This window comes from Oncorhynchus mykiss, chromosome 17 (genome assembly GCF_057628025.1).
Source record: "Oncorhynchus mykiss isolate SJ-2025 chromosome 17, ASM5762802v1, whole genome shotgun sequence".
Taxonomy (NCBI): domain Eukaryota; kingdom Metazoa; phylum Chordata; class Actinopteri; order Salmoniformes; family Salmonidae; genus Oncorhynchus; species Oncorhynchus mykiss.
This window is the reverse complement of record NC_143038.1, coordinates 15,583,283-15,601,623: the sequence shown is the minus strand read 5'-3', so window position 1 is coordinate 15,601,623 and position 18,341 is coordinate 15,583,283. Positions and strand designations below refer to the sequence as shown.

The 18,341-nt window shown below is 43.0% G+C and overlaps 1 protein-coding gene and 1 long non-coding RNA gene across 4 annotated transcripts in view; one reads left to right on the top strand and one right to left on the bottom strand.

Annotated features, from left to right (window-relative positions):
* Positions 1-783: 783 nt before the first annotated feature.
* LOC110493773 (uncharacterized) lies at positions 784-2,197 on the top strand. Its single transcript, XR_016487772.1, has 5 exons — positions 784-913; positions 1,020-1,057; positions 1,178-1,224; positions 1,302-1,430; positions 1,884-2,197. It is a non-coding gene; the product is annotated as an uncharacterized LOC110493773 (long non-coding RNA).
* A 4,511-nt stretch (positions 2,198-6,708) lies between these two features.
* Positions 6,709-18,341, bottom strand: part of LOC110493770 (serine/threonine-protein kinase MARK1) — an 81,227-nt gene continuing 69,594 nt past the window's right edge. The window contains exons 13-19 of one of the 3 annotated variants that reach the window (XM_036949758.2): positions 14,872-15,044; positions 14,476-14,567; positions 14,005-14,166; positions 11,950-12,207; positions 10,504-10,530; positions 9,877-9,921; positions 6,709-9,191 (exon numbers count right to left, since the gene is read on the bottom strand). In XM_036949758.2, the coding sequence (XP_036805653.1) occupies positions 8,846-9,191; positions 9,877-9,921; positions 10,504-10,530; positions 11,950-12,207; positions 14,005-14,166; positions 14,476-14,567; positions 14,872-15,044 (1,103 nt within the window). In that variant the 3' untranslated portion in view covers positions 6,709-8,845. The remainder of the gene's footprint in view (positions 9,192-9,876; positions 9,922-10,503; positions 10,531-11,949; positions 12,208-14,004; positions 14,167-14,475; positions 14,568-14,871; positions 15,045-18,341) is intronic. The other 2 variants (XM_036949761.2, XM_036949762.2) reach the window with 2 other exon arrangements.

Genomic DNA, 18,341 nt, shown 5'->3' with positions numbered 1-18,341 from the left:
CGAGAGAAAAATGCTACCATTCTCACAATCATCCTACATCTCATAAGAAATGAGGTGGTGTTTTTTGTCTTGCAGTGACGTTATACCATGCTATTATTTTCAGTTCTGTTATATAGAATACTATCATTATGTGATCTTGCTGACACAGATTCAGTCTTGATTTAACTTAAACAAGCATCATTCTCCATTTATAACAGAAATTTGCCGAAGTAGCCTTTTCTTCGGGGCTACTATACTAGTAAAGCAGAGACAGTCTGTAAAAAGAGAGAATCCCACACATGCGCAGAAGCTTTGGATTTAGTTGTCGGAAAATGGTTCTAGAGAATTCGGATCTGCAGCCACTCTGTATTTTGAAACTTCTCTTAATGGATTCAAGGGTACAATCCTTGATTCTGTTTAATCCCCCCCCCCCCCCCAGCTAAATGGCAGCTCTGCTTTTTGGTTTGCTAAAAAGCTGCTGAAGGACGTGACTGAAGAAATGTAATAAGTGGGTAACATTCATTGAAATTACCATTGAACAGCTGTACATATTGCAGATTTCACCTTTAAAATTTTTTTGACACTTTCTTTAGAAATATATGAAATGTACCAGTGATCAGTTGGATGAACACCCATCCACCAACATGCTAGCAGTGCTAATTTACATTAAGTTATAAAAAGACTGATATTGTTAGGGCCACGCAACAGGAACCGGCGACCATCGCACCACTTTGTAAAGATGAGCATGTCAGGTGGGACTTGGACAGTCAAAACTGGGGATGACGAGACGACACTGCTATTCTTAGCTCTTTTGTTTAGTGTTGAGAGAAGAGTTGGGACCCTACTATCACTACCACCCTATAACCAGGCCACGAACTCCAGACTGCCAGCCACCAAAGTAGTTCTCATTATTACGAGATGTGGAAGATCAAACGTAAGTGGCGCCACCATTTTGTGGCATGCATGCTCTTTCACATTCAGTCAAAACGAAAATAACAAAATGACTGCATATGGCAAGTTGTTTTTCCCTACACACACAGGCTACAGTTCAGCATGGCTGAGAGACATTTCCAGCCAGGTAACTAATAGAACTTGGTAGAACTCACACCTTAAATTCCTTTGCGTTACGATTTTGATTAGAGATGAACAATATAAAATGCCACTGTACTGCATTCCTGATGTAAAACTTCTCTTACAGCCCCCATCACGTACGCTTTGGAAGCAAAGTACAGGCCCTATATTGAGGTAATTTTGCGAAACATTTTGATCCAATATAATTCACTGCATAGCAGGGACTGATGTTCTATATTCCTACTGTGCAGGGTAACTAAGGAATAAGCTATGTGGATGGAAGCCATCGCAGCCTTGAAATGTTTTCAAACATCTGGTCGGACAACAAGGCCAGCATCGTGTTCACTAGGCACCGGATGGAACACAATGGACTGAAACAGGTAGGGATTTCCTGGCCTTGCCCCAGGAAATTCCAGACTGACCTGGAATTTGAATTGAATTAAATGGAATGTACAGGGAGCGAGAACTGAATGAAAATGCAATTTGTGGAATTGACACCAACCCTTGTACAGTGTGATACTTTATCCTCAACTGCAATTAAAACAACATGTAATTGAGCTCATTAACTCCATCAGTTTAAGTTGATATATGTTTTAGGCTTTTAGTTTACATTTTCAGAATAAGAATATCTGGGCTGCTATCAATTAACAATCTTGAGGACACCAAGCAAAAGCAATCAATGCCCATCCATGCTTCTTCTCACACAGTAGTTTGAAGTAACATTGCAATGGTACGAATGGTAAGAAAGAGGATATACTAATTCAGTGGTGCACAGCATCCCTGCACAAACCAATCAGACCTATAGCATGATTGATTGACACTTCTCCGTTCAGCTCTGGACTAATTGGCAGAGGAGTTGCAGGGAAGCTGTACTCAAGGGCCGAACTGTCACATGAAAAAGAAGACAAGGGAGTGACCGTGGGAGCCCCTTCCCTTTCCCAATGGGGTGGCCTGTGACTGGCCTGACACCAGAGCTGTATGGTCAGTGCTGCTCTTTAAGTGCCTGCCAGTGTTCCCTTCTTTACAACCTAAACAATTTATTGTGTGTGTTGTGTTTGCCTTTTTATGCAGAAAGATTATTTGTGCAATGAAAAATATCTAAATATAATTTATTATTATGTTCCACACGTTAGTGTGGTAATAACAACTGCTCTAGGGTCTTTTTTGCCCTTTCGTCCACAATAGTTGTAAACTGTATGGAGAGGTAAAAAAAACTGCCTGTTTTTGCATAACACAACTAACGTTGTGGAGAAGTGAAGCAGTGCACTCTTCTTGTAAGTATAGGAGTAAATCCTCGTGAATATCTGTTTAAATAAACCCTGTAGTATTGAAATCACGATAACGAAAAACCAAGAAATACAACGGTGTCAACGAACCCAGCTGATTCTGTAGCTCGACCCAGGTACTGTAGTTAATCAATATTACAAACATTTTACACAACAGTACAACCAAAAGTTAGATGGTGCCTTTACACTATGGTCATTCTAGACAGATTGAAGCTTTATGTTTCCAGCAAAACAGCAGCACGCCACTTGTTTTATTATACGGCTGAGGGACGAGGCTATATGGAACTGCGCTCACATTCATAGACAGCGCTCTAGATGCAAGGACTGGCCCTGTCACTCCATTGAACTTTGATACTGCTGTGACCATTACCACTCTGCAGGATTAGTAAAAACGGGACCCTGGTGGTATGGGTAAACATTGACGACCACCTCAGATTGGTGACCACGCGAGATGACGCCTACATCGCAGAGGCCTTCGAATGTACAGTGGGGCAAAAAAGTATTTAGTCAGCCACCAATTGTGCAAGTTCTCCCACTTAAAAAGATGAGAGAGGCCTGTCATTTTCATCATAGGTACACTTCAACAGTGACAGGCGAAATGAGAAAAAAAAATCCAGAAAATCACATTGTAGAATTTTGACAGAGTTTTTGACAATTGGCATTGGTGAAAAACTTATATAGGTCATGAATCATTCTAGATATTCTGATGAGTATAACTTTAGGTGTAATATACACCATTTATATAAAAGCATGTGGACACCCCTTTCAAATTAGTGGATTCGGCTATTTCAGCCACACCCGTTGCTGACAGGTGCAAAAAATCGGGCACACCGCCATGCAATCTCCATAGACAAACATTGCCAGGAGAATGGGCTTACTAAAGAGTTCAGTGACTTTCAACGTGGCACCGTCATAATATAGCACCTGTCCAACATGTCAGTTAGTCAAATTTCTTCCCTGCTAGAGCTGCCCCGGTCAACTGTTAGTGCTGTTATTGTTAAGTGGAAACATCTAGGAGCAACAACGGCTCAGCCGCAAAGTGGTAGGCCACACAAGCTCACAGAACGGAACCGCAGTGCTGAAGCGCATAGCGTGTAAAAATCGCCTGTCCTCGGTTGCGATACTCACTACTGAGTTCCAAATTGCCTCTACAAGCAATGTCAGCACAATAAATGTTAGTCGGGAGCTTCATGAAATGTGCTTCCATGGCCAAGCAGCCACACACAAGCCTATGGTCACCATGCGCAATGCCAAACGTCGGCTGGAGTGGTGTAAAGCTTGCCGCCATTGGACTCTAGAGCAGTGGAAACCCGTTCTCTAGAGTGATGAATCACGCTTCACCATCTGGCAGCCCGACAGACGGATGTGTTTGACGGATGCCAGGAGAACGCTACCTGCCCCAATGCATAGTGCCAACTGTAAAGTTTGGTGGAGCAGGAATAATAGTCTGGGGCTGTTTTTCATGGTTCGGACTAGGCCCCTTAGTTCCAGTGAAGGGAAATCTTAACGCTACAGCATACAATGCCATTCTAGACGACTCTGAAAGCCATGTCCTGTTTCAGCATGACAATGCTCCCATGCTCAAAGCGAGATCCATACAGAAATGGTTTATCGAGATCTGTGTGAAAGAACTTTACTGGCCTGCACAGAGCCCTGGCCATTGAACGCCTTTGGGATTAACTGGAACGCTGACTGCGAGCCAGGCCTAATCACCCACATCAGTGCCCGACTTCACTAATGCTTTTGTGGGTGATTGGAAGCAAGTCCCCGCAGCAATGTTCCAACATCTAGTGGAAAACCTTTCCAGGAGAGTGGTGGCTGTTATAGCAGCAAAGGGGGGACCAACTCCATATTAATGACCATGATTTTGGAATAAAATGTTTGACAAACAGGTGTCCACATACTTTTGGTCATATATTGTATAATGTGTATGTATAAAATGTGTGTATATAGTATCTATATATGATAAGCTAGTTACTTGAAAAATATATTTATTTTACTAGGATACAAAAATATATACTGTTATAATTTCCTCCAAATTTACAAGGAAGTTGTTGCATACCGTACTTTAATATGGTCAAATTAACTGAAGAGTCTTACCTCTTACTCCTTAGACTGCAGTGAGGTGTATAACATCAGTAATGCCCAGACAATTGGCTTGGACAAGGTGGGGTTCACGTAGCTAGTGGTGGACGAGGTCAAGCTGCACATCCGCATGGAGAAGAGGTTAGAGGGGGAAGAGAAAATCGATGATCTGGTGCCTTTACTGAAGTAAAGCTGAGGAAGATGGGAAGAAAAGGGACTCCTGTCCTATTCAACACAAACTTCACATTTTAGTAGTTTGACTGGTAGCGTGCTATCATAATACTGTACGGGGCTTTTACGAGAATGACATCGGTATTTCTAAAAACCAACAATATTATAACAGCTATGTTAATGTTGATTGTACTATGTGTTCTAATTAAATTAACACTATGACACACAGTTGAAGTTTACATATACTTAGGTTAGAGTCATTAAAACTAGTTTTTCAACCACTCCACAAATTTCTTGTTAACAAACTATTGTTTTGGCAAGTCGGTTAGGACATCTACATTGTGCGTGACACGTCCTTTTTCCAACAATTGTTTACAGATTATTTAAATTATAATTCACTGTATCACAATTCCGTTGGGTCAGAAGTTTTCATACACTAAGTTGACAGTCTTTAAACAGCTTAGAAAATTCCAAATAATGATGTCATGGCTTTAGAGGCTTCTAATAGGCTAATTTACATTATTTGAGTCAATTGGAGGTGTTCCTGTGGATGTATTTCAAGGCCTACCTTAAACTCAGTGCCTCTTTGCTTTACATCATGGGAACATCAAAATAAATCAGCCAAGACCTCAGAATTATTTTTTTTGACCTCCACAAGTCTGGTTCATCATTGGTAGCAATTTCCAAACGCCTGAAGGTACCACGTTCATCTGTACAAACAATAGTACGCAAGTATAAACACCATTGGACCACCAAGCCGTCATACCGCTCAGGAAGGAGACGCATTCTGTCTCCTAGAGATGAACGTACTGGGGTGCAAAACATGTAAATCAATCCCAGAACAACAGCAAATTACCTTGTGAAGATGCTGGAGAAAACAGGTACAAAAGTATCTATATCCACTGTAAAACAAGTCCTATATCGACAGAACCTGAAAGGCCGCTCAGCAAGGAAGAAGCCACTGCTCCAAAACTGCCATAAAAAAGCCAAACTATGGTTTGCGACTGCACATGGGGACAAAGATCGTACTTTTTGGAGAAATGTCCTCTGGTCTGATGAAACAAAAATAGAACTGTTTGGCCATAATGACCATTGTTATGTGGGGTGCTTTGCTGCAGGAGGGACTGGTGCACTTCACAAAATAGATGGCATCACGAGGAAAGAAAATGTGGATATATTGAAGCAACGTCTCAAGACATCAGTCAGGAAGTTAAAGCTTGGTTGCAAATGAGTCTTCCAAATGGACAAACCCCAAGCATACTTCCAAAGTTGTGGCAAAATGGCTTAAGGACAAGAACGTTAAGGTATTGGAGTGGCCATCACAAAGCCCTGACCTCAATCCCATAGATAACTTGTGGGCAGAACTGAAAAAGTGTGTGCGAGGCAAACAGGCCTACAAACCTGACTCAGTTACACCAGCTCTGTCAGGCGTAATGGGCCAAAATACACCAAACGTATTGTGGGAAGGTTGGTGAAGGCTACCTGAAACATTTGACCCAAGTTAAACAATTTAAAGGCAATGCTGCCAAATACTAATTGAGTGTACGTAAACTTCTGACACACTGGGAATGTGATGAAATAAATAAAAGCTGAAATAAATAATTCTCTACTATTATTCTGACATTTTACATTCTTAAAGTGGTGATACTAACTGACCTAAGACAGAGCATTTATACTAAGATGAAATGTCAGGAATTGTGAAAAACTGAGTTTAAATGTATTTGGCTAAGGTGTATGTAAACTTCAGACTTCAACTGTAGGTACAAAGACTTATAGAATAAATATTGCATACCAAAGTTAAATACTTTTCAAAAGTTCATGCTTATGTGCTGTATATAAAAACTATTTTACTTAAGAAAATATTTTTGCATAATTTCAACTGTGTTTGCTTTCAGTATGAAGTTTGGCATGGCCATACACATTAGGATAACCCACCATCTACAGAGCAATACATGTTTCTATACAAATTACAAAGCTCTTTCCATAATGTATCATTCCTCCATGTTACTCAAAGTTTATGCTAAACTGATTGGCTGTGAAGCCATGGTTTCTCAGACAAAATTAAATAGTACATACTGGTAAAAAAAAAAAAGAACAAATGACACCAGACATTTGCTTGAGACTCCTTTCAAGTAAGCTTTAATATTGTGCACGAGAGACTGAATCTGGATGACTCGAGCTTTCCTCGCAGGTAGGAGGGGTTTATGTGGGGGGAGGGGTTAATGGAGATGAAAGGGGCGAGGCATAATCGTTTATATTTCTTTAACACTTGCTGCTTCTCCTCTACACTTGATCTGCTAAGGCAACACAATAGACATCCTCTCTGGAAGTTGTACCGTTAACAATTAGGAATATGCATTTTTCTTCCATGTGCACTATAAGTCAACGTGCGGTAGCCCCCTCCAACCCTCTCTGCTCCCATAATGCCACAGAAAGTCAGCGGTGGAGATGTCTCGCTCAGCTTCCAGAAGGGCTCACAGCTTAACCTTATTTTCATTGATTTCTTTTTGTTGACCACTCGCCTTTGCTTTTTTCCTTCTATTGTGCCTTTTGAAATGAGGAAATAAAATGTCTGGATTCTGTTTCCACTCTCTTTGTTGTGTTAAAGGGTGCGGTCTAGGCCCATCTCTCATCTTTACAGTAATACAACATGGAATACCATTGCACAGTTGACCCTCATTACTTTTCATACAAAATAACGAGTAGAAACGTACCAGCACTAGTGGTTATTGTACATACTCATCGCAATCACTAATTACAAAGGGGAAAAACCTAAAATAAAAACATATGTGAAACTAGTTATATACTATTTTTCTTCTCGTACAGGTGAATGCCTCAGAAATACCAAGCAGCACATTAAAAAGGCATAATGTGGTGGAATAAATACAATATATTTTGCAAGAAAAAAAAATGGAGCACAAAACAAGTCAGACAGGTGTCGCACAGTAACTATCAATTAACTGCAGTTTAGAAGGGAGTAAGAGAAACAGAGATATAGTCACTAGTGAGGTCAAACTGCTTGGGCATCACTTTGCGTGAACCTTTCAACCTTTGGGCAGTTTCAAGCGGAACATGTCACTTCCTGACCTAGAATGGTGCCGGTGCATTTATGCTACTAAAAGTCCATGAATAGTGTTTTGAATGAGTAGCTTTGGCCCAATATTTGTTAGAAGAGCATTTGATTATGAATCGAGTGCAACGCCAGTGACATTTACGATACCGTGTTCAAGACTGCATAAAGCGGACTTTATGAGAGCGGGCTTATAATTGAGTGCAACTGAAAAATGTGTGGTCCTGTCAGTCTACGCTGTATATTTGGGTTCTCAAAGGTAATAAAAAGACACAACATAAGATCCCTTATGTAAATTCTATGCAATAAACAGAACATTTTAAAACTGCAGTGCTAACGTCATCATTCAGCTACGCTACTTGAAGGAGGATTGTGAGAATGGCCAAAATAGTGCATTATAGGAGGAATGATTTGATTAGGGCTTTGGGATGTGTAGAGTTTTGCTTTTCAACACAGATCACGTCATTTGATCCCTCCTGTATTAGGAAAGGAACCTATTGTCTGTGAAAAGTAAAAAATAAGCTTGTTTTTTTCTTTTCCTTGTGAGAATAAAAAATGTTTTTTTTTTTCTTTCCCTAAACATTAAACTTCAGTGGAGGCAAACAATCTACAAATGTCAACAATAGAAGGAAAGAGAACTCCAAATGAAAAGAAAAGAAAAAACACAGTATGACACATTTAAACACACTTTCTGTACAGCAACTCAAGACTATACAATACCTGCAGACATTATGCTGAAGAGTCCTGTTTTATACAACTCTATGAACAATACAACTCAAAACATTCTCTATTTTACTGTACATGTGGAAAAAGTAGCTTTGCAGTCTGTTCTTCCAACCCCCTTTAAAATGGTAGTTTAGCAATGGAATTGAAATTTTGCGGCCCATTGATACAAATGTTTTCATATTATTGCAATGGTCAGTTCTCACCTCTCGTTATTAACAACAATTTTGGAATACAGGGGTTTGCCTTGGGGAGGGAAAATGGAAGTATATTTTCTCTATGTGTCGTTTCAACCAAGCAATACGGCAGTAGCCTCGAATAGCAGTAAACTCTCTTGGGCCCGACACTTGGAGCGCCCCGCAAACTCAAGGAACACCAGGATTATGTCCTCTGCCCCCTCCATTTACAATGTCATATGTTAATTCTCTTTAGTTTGTTTAGTCTTCCCAAAAGTCACTTTTCACAGCTTGAGCTCGTTAGCCACTTTGGACGCGATATTCTTGAAGGCGATGGACGTGCCTGAGATCCGCTTGAAGCGCACACCGTTGAGTGAGAGGCGTGGCAGCTTGCACACCTCCATCTCCCATTGGACCAGGCTGTCCTGGCGGGCGTCGCCGTGCACGCAGAAGAGCATGAAGCGCTCGCGCTGCTCGTAGTCGCAGTTGTTTGCGTCCAGGACCTTCCGGATCTCGCGCATCATGTCGCCGGGCTCCATGGACGAGGTGGTCTTCATGCTCCAGGTGAAGCGCAGTGAACGGGGTTTGGAGTCCCGGGAACCGTCCTCCTTGGGTTCCCCTGATGCGCTCCTGGAGAGGAACAGAACACGGACAATAGCGTTAATTGAATAGGAGATAAGTAGGTAGACGCAAAAGCAAACATGTTGGTGAGGTGCTGACCCAATTATTATAATAATTTTTTTGACATTTCCTTTTTAAAGAGTCATGTGACTCGGAGTATATAGAGTGTGCGTCAAAGGGCAACACACAGAACTTGTACAACCCATGTGTTCAAGACCCCACTGTAAAACGGACAACTGAATGACAGTCAAATATATGTTATTCAAAAGATTGCGCGCCGTGTAACACACACTCAGAACAGACACTTCTAGACAGCTTAAACACACAAAATGTTCCCACCGAGGTCTAGCAAGAGCATGGTATTCAGGGTCACGCCACTTAGGCACAAACACCACCACTGTGTGACTGAGGGCATGGGGACAAAGTACACACATAACACAACAACAAAGAACAGCACAACAAGTACCGGTACGATAACAACAATGAACTAGTCATTTAAGGAGACGTATAGCCACACCTAGAATTAGTCCTTCCGTCATCACAGTGCTAACTATACTCCACAACATGGAACAAGAATGAACCGGTGGACATTGGCTTTCGATCCCGGGACTAGTAGTGACCCTCATTGACATGCCATGCTTTTATTTCGAGGTTGTTGTTACTTTTTCTGCGGGCGGCCGTGCCGATGCCTCACCTTGGGGGGTCTGTACTGCCACTGGCCTCTCCTTCAACCGTGGCCCTTTGGGAAGCAATCAGAGTTCAGAGTTCAACAGAGCAGTAGAAGGGGGTTGTCAGTGTACACACAGACGATGGGTAGGTGAAAAGGAAGAAGGTGGGGATGGGGTCAAACCTACAAAACATACACGGTCACGCGGCTCAACTCGTTCTGGGGAGGCAACTGGTGAGACTGCCAAAAAGGCCAACATGACGTATATCGGCAAGCTAGCTAAAACGGAGGATGACACAACGTGGAAATCATGTGAACGGAGAGCGAGATGGATGACAGATGACATCTACAGAACACACAACACACTCAAACCAAAGAACGAAACAAGAAGTCGGAAAGTGAGTGCAGGTGTCTGCAAACTCCAAGGCATCACAGGCAAGGCCTCTCGGGGGTCTCAATCTCAGTCTGTTAGTGGTGCAGGGTCAGATAGCGGGGTGGATAATGCGGGGGGGTGTAGAGTTTAGGGGGAGGAGTTAAGGAAGGGGGGGCTGGCACCAGGGCGTGAATGGTTGCATGTCATTGAAGAGGGCTTGGATTGCGAGGAAGAAAGGGTGTGGCGGGTGTAGACATGGTAACCATTCTGTGCGCTCCTACCTCCGGCCAGCCCTGAAAGACATAGTTCTAAAAAAAAAAAAACAATGAAAGAAGCAATTTAAAAAGAAATTGGTTATTTTCTTTGAGTGTAGCTATGGATGGAAATAGGGAGACATAAAAGGACGTTGTGGGAAATGTTGTTCAATGACTTTCTCGTAATGTGGCAGAAATGTACAAATCTAATGGTGATGGATCCACTATGTCAGCAAAGTCGATCCCAATTTTGCATTAAGAAATGATGTGCTTAAATACACATAGTGCTACATATGCTTACAGCAAGACCCCTAAATGCACTATGGGCTGATTGAAGGCACTAAGAACCAACCAGTTCATACTGGTTGGTTCATACCTACTACACATGGAAAGTCTGATTGACAATAAACTATAATAACAAAAAACAAAACATTTAATCTAAAAAAATATTTAAAAAATTCTTCATAAAAAAAATACACATGCATTGATTGCTACAGCAACATATGATGAGTGTATAGAAATGTTCAGTGACAGGTTAGTTTGTCATGCCCTAAGGGTGGAGCCCCTGGCTGGTGATAAAAACAGGCTCATTTTACCCAGTGCCCTTGACTGACTGCAGCACGGTCACAGATACTGCAGACGCTGCACTCTCTGTGTGTGTGTGTGTGTGTGTGTGTGTGTGTGCATAAGAAAGAGAGACTGCATGCATTTCTATATGCGTGTGGTCCTGCAAGTGTATCTGTAGGCAGCCCACGTCTCTCTCAGAGCAGATCCTGGTCACCGCAGGCTCACCTAGGGGAATAAGGACTGGCGCTCCGGGGTGAAGTTTACCCTAGGTACAGATCTATGATCAGCTTTCTCTTCCTCAAGCCTTACCATTAGTGGGGAAAATGCTAAACTGACCCAAGATCAGTGTCTAAGGTCAACTTCACCCTTCACAGTGGTGTCCCCTGCTAATGCAGGATTGAGAGAGAAAGAGGAACCCAATCACACTTTCTCTATTATCTCTCTCCACACTCACTCAAAGCAGCCTTGTACCTTACACGGTACCCTACTAAATAACTAGATATACTGGCTAGTACAAAATGTGCACCTGTTACTTTCAATGTCAGATGCAAAGGCTGGGTAAATATGGCCCTAAGGAAGGGAAACATGATACATGATGTGCAGCAAGGTTGGGGTCAATTCCATTTCAATAAAGTCAATTCAGGAACTAAATTGTAATTGCCGTTTACTTGCTGAATTGAAATGGAATTGACACTAGTCCTGCAGTGTAATATTGTAAATATCAGACCTGGGTCAAATACATTGTCAGATACTTTTAAATAATGGAGATCCGCCCGGTACAATAGAACCTATAGAATAACGGATAAATCAAGCGCACCTAAAATACTTGAAGGTAGGCTATCTGACTATTTATCCCAGGTCTGGCAAACACATCGGTATGGTGCATTTCCGTCCATTTCCACTGACCTGCGGACAAACTTGGAGGTGATCTTGCTGATGATGCCCGTGGAGGTGCCCCTGCGCGCCTGGGACAGAGCCCCCGTGTCATGGGAGAGCGTGGGAGAGGCGGGTGGACCGTTGTAGGTGGCCGAGCGGCGGTCGCGAAGTTGGGCACCGTGGAAGGTGGAGCGGCTGGAGGAGCCGCGGGGGAAGCGCGTGCGGTCGGGCGGCGTGGCGGCCGTGCTGCTGCTGATGCTGTGCGCCGACGGCGAGGCCGTGGGGGGGCTACGACGGTAGAGGAAGTAGAAAGAAGATTAGTGAGAGGCAAGAAATACCGATAAGAAATATCACCTAACATAAATACATTGGTATACACTGCTCAAAAAAATAAAGGGAACACTAAAATAACACATCCTAGATCTGAATGAATGAAATATTCTTATTAAATAGTTTTTTCTTTACATAGTTGAATGTGCTGACAACAAAATCACACAAAAATTATCAATGGAAATCAAATTTATCAACCCATGGAGGTCTGGATTTGGAGTCACACTCAAAATTAAAGTGGAAAACCACACTACAGGCTGATCCAACTTTGATGTAATGTCCTTAAAACAAGTCAAAATGAGGCTCAGTAGTGTGTGTGGCCTGTATGACCTCCCTACAACGCTTGGGAATGCTCCTGATGAGGTGGCAGAAGGTCTCCTGAGGGATCTCCTCCCAGACCTGGACTAAAGCATCCGCCAACTCCTGGACAGTCTGTGGTGGATGGAGCGAGACATGATGTCTCAGATGTGCTCAATTGGATTCAGGTCTGGGGAACGGGCGGGCCAGTCCATAGCATCAATGCCTTCCTCTTGCAGGAACTGCTGACACACTCCAGCCACATGAGGTCTTGCATTGTCTTGCATTAGGAGGAACCCAGGGCCAACCGCACCAGCATATGGTCTCACAAGGGGTCTGAGGATCTCATCTCGGTACCAAATGGCAGTCAGGCTACCTCTGGCGTGACTGACCCACCGCCAAACCGGTCATGCTGGAGGATGTTGCAGGCAGCAGAACGTTCTCCACGGCGTCTCCAGACTGTCACGTCTGTCACATGTGCTCAGTGTGAACCTGCTTTCATCTGTGAAGAGCACAGGGCGCCAGTGGCGAATTTGCCAATCTTGGTGTTCTCTGGCAAATGAAAAACGTCCTGCACGGTGTTGGGCTGTAAGCACAAACCCCACCTGTGGACGTCGGGCCCTCATACCACCCTCGGAGTCTGTTTCTGACCGTTTGAGCAGACACATGCATATTTGTGGCCTGCTGGAGGTCATTTTGCAGGCCTCTGGCAGTGTTCCTCCTGCTCCTCCTTGCACAAAGGCGGAGGTAGCGGTCCTGCTGCTGGGTTGTTGCCCTCCTACGGCCTCCTCCACATCTCCTGATGTACTGGCCTGTCTCCTGGTAGCGCCTCCATGCTCTGGACACTACGCTGACAGACACAGCAAACCTTCTTGCCACAGCTCGCATTGATGGCCCATCCTGGATGAGCTGCACTACCTGAGCCACTTGTGTGGGTTGTAGACTCCGTCTCATGCTACCACTAGAGTGAAAGCACCGCTAGCATTCAAAAGTGACCAAAACATCAGCCAGGAAGCATAGGAACTGAGAAGTGGTCTGTGGTCACCACTCCTTTATTGGGGGTGTCTTGCTAATTGCCTATAATTTCCACCTGTTGTCTATTCCATTTGCACAACAGCATGTGAAATGTATTGTCAATCAGTGTCGCTTCCTAAGTGGACAGTTTGATTTCACAGAAGTGTGATTGACTTGGAGTTACATTGTGTTGTTTAAATGTTCCCTTTATTTTTTTGAGCATTGTAGTATCATAGGGCAATGAAAAAACATGGACATTATAACAAGTAATTTCTCCCAGTTCCTCAACCCTCCATTGTCTGATACCCTCGCTCAACTACTAGGTACTTCATTTAGATCGGGGGGGGGGGGGGTATAGGCTAGTGTTTAGCAATTTATATAACTTGGGCCCCTTCCTACTTGGGACTTCAGCCCCCTCTTGCTCTCTCTAGCCCCCTAGCTCACCCCTTGTACTCCGCGTTGTCGTCTATGGGAGGCAGTGGGGACTTGATAGGGTGGCCCGATGCCGACATGGACTTGACGTGACGCGGACGAGTGGAAGGGACAGCTGAGGTTGCCCCTGGCGATGGTGAGGAGCCACTGGCCGAGCCTGACATCTCAGTCAGACTGAGAGAGAGAGAGAGACAGAAAGCGAGAGTGTGAAAAGGATGGTGAGAGATCGAGAAGGGAAGATCGAGTGAACGGGGAGGGTGGGGGAAGAGAAATAAGGTGAAAGATAAAGGGGTAGAGAGAGGACAAGAAAAGGGTCACAGGAGGAAGAAGATCAGGGAGAGAGTCAGTTCTAGTCACACTCCAAGACCTATGTATGTACTTTGTAGTTACATAGGCAGGTAAACATTATCAGAAGCAATCAAATGATCAACAGCAAACAAAGTTGCCGTGGCAGCAGCATTGGATACCCATCGCCCTCCTCACCTGCTGTCCTTGCCATTGGGAATCGCCGTGTAGTGATCTGTGCTTGACCGCTCACACACATACGTGTTCCTCCTGGTCATAGCGTTACTGTTCTGTGGTTCACACACACACACACACAGCCTTCAATAACTTATTTCACAATACAAACTATTTCTGTTCTGACAGTCCCACAAAATAAAAACCATAATAGAAGCGAAGCGTCTTGTGACTGGTTACGACAGTTTAGTCTGATGGGTTCTAAATTACTTTGGGAATGACCAACTTTCCAGTACATTTTGGGATAGAAAACTACTTTCTGTGCCCATCATCCCCTGCTTACTTGGAGGAAGAAACTGCTGAAACCTTAGCCCCCTGAATATTATAAAACGTATCCTGTATAACACTTTGACCCCTCACCCCTGAGGCGGTGGATGACTTCTTCCTCTCCTGTGCCACCAGCGGCGAGGTGGGCACGTCGGTCTTGGAACCGGCCGTGCCAAGCTTGTGGGCGGCATCGCCCTTGTCGCTCTCCACACTGTTGGCCTGCACCCGCTTGGTGTAGGACATAGAAGGGGGGATAGAGGGCGCCACTGAGGAGCCACAGAGCAATGACATGATTAGTACAGACTTTATTATTCTTTATTTAACATGGGAGTCCCATTGTGGATTCCACAGAGTTAGGGCAAATACCATTTAACTTCAGTCAATAAAGAACAATTATATAATAATGATAGATGACCAGTTGAAACTACATTTGTATTTTTTATTGACTGGCTTGAATGGTATTCACCTAAAATTTCTACTGGTCTTCATTAATTAAACATTTCCATTGGATGTACTATAGTAGGCAACATGTAAAGAAAGCTCTGCTTGCACACAGTTCAAATGTAAAGGGAACTTCCTTAGGCTAATCAGTTCAACTTAAAGGGATATTTCAGAATTTTGGCAATGAAGTACTCTCTACTTCCCCAGAGTCCGTTGAACTCGTTCAGTTTGAAGGAAGTTGCCAACTACCATCAGCGCAATTGTTAACTAGCGTTAGCAAAATGACTGGAAGTCTTTAGAGCCCCACAGTGGAGGTGTCATAATACCCATAAAACCTAGCGGTCAAACTGGGTACTTATACTATAGACAAGGGCTTTGCAACCCTGTTCCTGGAGAGCTACCCTCCTGTAGGTTTTTAATCCAATCCCAGTTGTAACTAACCTGATTTCAGCTTATCAACCAGCCAATTACAGTGCCTTCAGAAAGTTTTCATACCCCTTGACCTATTCCACATCTTGTGTTACAGCCAACATTTTTAATGGATTAAATTGATTCCCCCCTCACCCATCTATACGCAATACCCCATAATGACAAAGTGAACACATGTTTTTTAGAAATGTTTGCAAATATATTGAAAATGAAATACATTAATATCTGATTTACATAAGTATTCACACCTCTTAGTCAGTATATCTTAGAATAACCTTTGGCAGTGTGAGTCAGCTGTGAGTCTTTCTGGGTAAGTTTCTAATAGTTTTGCACACCTGGATTGTACAATATTTGCCCATTATTCTTTTTAACATCCTTCTAGCTCTGTCAAGTTGGTTGTTGATCATTGCTAGACAGCCATTTTCAAGTCTTGCCATAGATCTTCAAGCGGATTTAAGTCAAAACTAACTTGGCCACTCAGTAACGTTCAATGTCAGTCTTGGTAAGCAACTCCTGTGTATCTGTCCTTGTGTTTAAGGTTATTGTCCTGCTGAAAGGTGAATTTGTCTCCCAGTATCTGTTGGAAAGCAGACAAGAAGGTTTTCCTCTTGGACTTTGCCTGTGCTTAGCTCTATTCCGTTTCTATTCCGCTTATTTTTATCCTAAAACACTCCCTAGTTCTTGCAGATGACAAGCATACCCATAACATGATGCAGCCACCACCATTCTTGAAAATATGAAGAAGGGTACTCATTGATGCGTTTGCCCCAAACATAACACTTTGCATTCAGGACATAAACGTTAATTTCTCTGCCACATTTCTTGCAGTTTTATTTTAGTGCCTTACTGAAAACAGGATGCATGTTTTGGAATATTTTTATTCTGTTGAGGCTTCCTTCTTTTCACTCTAATTTAGGCTAGTATTGTGGAGTAACTACAATGTTGTTGATCCATCCTCAGTTTTCACCAATCATAACCATTAAGCTTTGTAACCGTTTAAAAAAAGTTACCATTGGCCTCATGGTGAAATCCCTGAGCGGCTTCCTTCCTCCCCGGCAACGGAGATAGGAAGGACACCTGTATCTTTGTAGTGACTGGGTGTATTGATACGCCATCCAAAGTGTAATTAATACAGTGCCTTGCGAAAGTATTCGGCCCCCTTGAACTTTGCGACCTTTTGCCACATTTCAGGCTTCAAACAAAGATATAAAACTGTATTTTTTGTGAAGAATCAACAACAAGTGGGACACAATCATGAAGTGGAACGACATTTATTGGATATTTCAAACTTTTCTAACTAATCAAAAACTGAAAAATTGGGCGTGCAAAATTATTCAGCCCCTTTACTTTCAGTGCAGCAAACTCTCTCCAGAAGTTCAGTGAGGATCTCTGAATGATCCAATGTTGACCTAAATGACTAATGATGATAAATACAATCCACCTGTGTGTAATCAAGTCTCCGTATAAATGCACCTGCACTGTGATAGTCTCAGAGGCCCGTTAAAAGCGCAGAGAGCATCATGAAGAACAAGGAACACACCAGGCAGGTCCGAGATACTGTTGTGAAGAAGTTTAAAGCCGGATTTGAATACAAAAAGATTTCCCAAGCTTTAAACATCCCAAGGGGCACTGTGCAAGCGATAATATTGAAATGGAAGGAGTATCAGACCACTGCAAATCTACCAAGACCTGGCCGTCCCTCTAAACTTTCAGCTCATACAAGGAGAAGACTGATCAGAGATGCAGCCAAGAGGCCCATGATCACTCTGGATGAACTGCAGAGATCTACAGCTGAGGTGGGAGACTCTGTCCATAGGACAACAATCAGTCGTATATTGCACAAATCTGGCCTTTATGGAAGAGTGGCAAGAAGAAAGCCATTTCTTAAAGATATCCATAAAAAGTGTTGTTTAAAGTTTGCCACAAGACACCTGGGAGACACACCAATGTGGAAGAAGGTGCTCTGGTCAGATGAAACCAACATTGAACTTTTTGGCAACAATGCAAAACGTTATGTTTGGCATAAAAGCAACACAGCTGAACACACCATCCCCACCATCAAACATGGTGGTGGCAGCATCATGGTTTGGGCCTGCTTTTCTTCAGCAGGGACAGGGAAGATGGTTAAAATTGATGGGAAGATGGATGGAGCCAAATACAGGACCATTCTGGAAGAAAACCTGATGGAGTCTGCAAAAGACCTGAGACTGGGACGGAGATTTGTCTTCCAACAAGACAATGATCCAAAACATAAAGCAAAATCTACAATGGAATGGTTCAAAAATAAACATATCCAGGTGTTAGAATGGCCAAGTCAAAGTCCAGACCTGAATGCAATCGAGAATCTGTGGAAAGAACTGAAAACTGCTGTTCACAAATGCTCTCCATCCAACCTCACTGAGCTCGAGCTGTTTTGCAAGGAGGAATGGGGAAAAAATTCAGTCTCTCGATGTGCAAAAGTGATAGAGACATACCCCAAGCGACTTACAGCTGTAATCACAGCAAAAGGTGGCGCTACAAAGTATTAACTTAAGGGGGCTGAATAATTTTGCACGCCCAATCTTTCAGTTTTTGATTTGTTAAAAAAGTTTGAAATATCCAATAAATGTCGTTCCACTTCATGATTGTGTCCCACTTGTTGTTGATTCTTCACAAAAAAATACAGTTTTATATCTTTATGTTTGAAGCCTGAA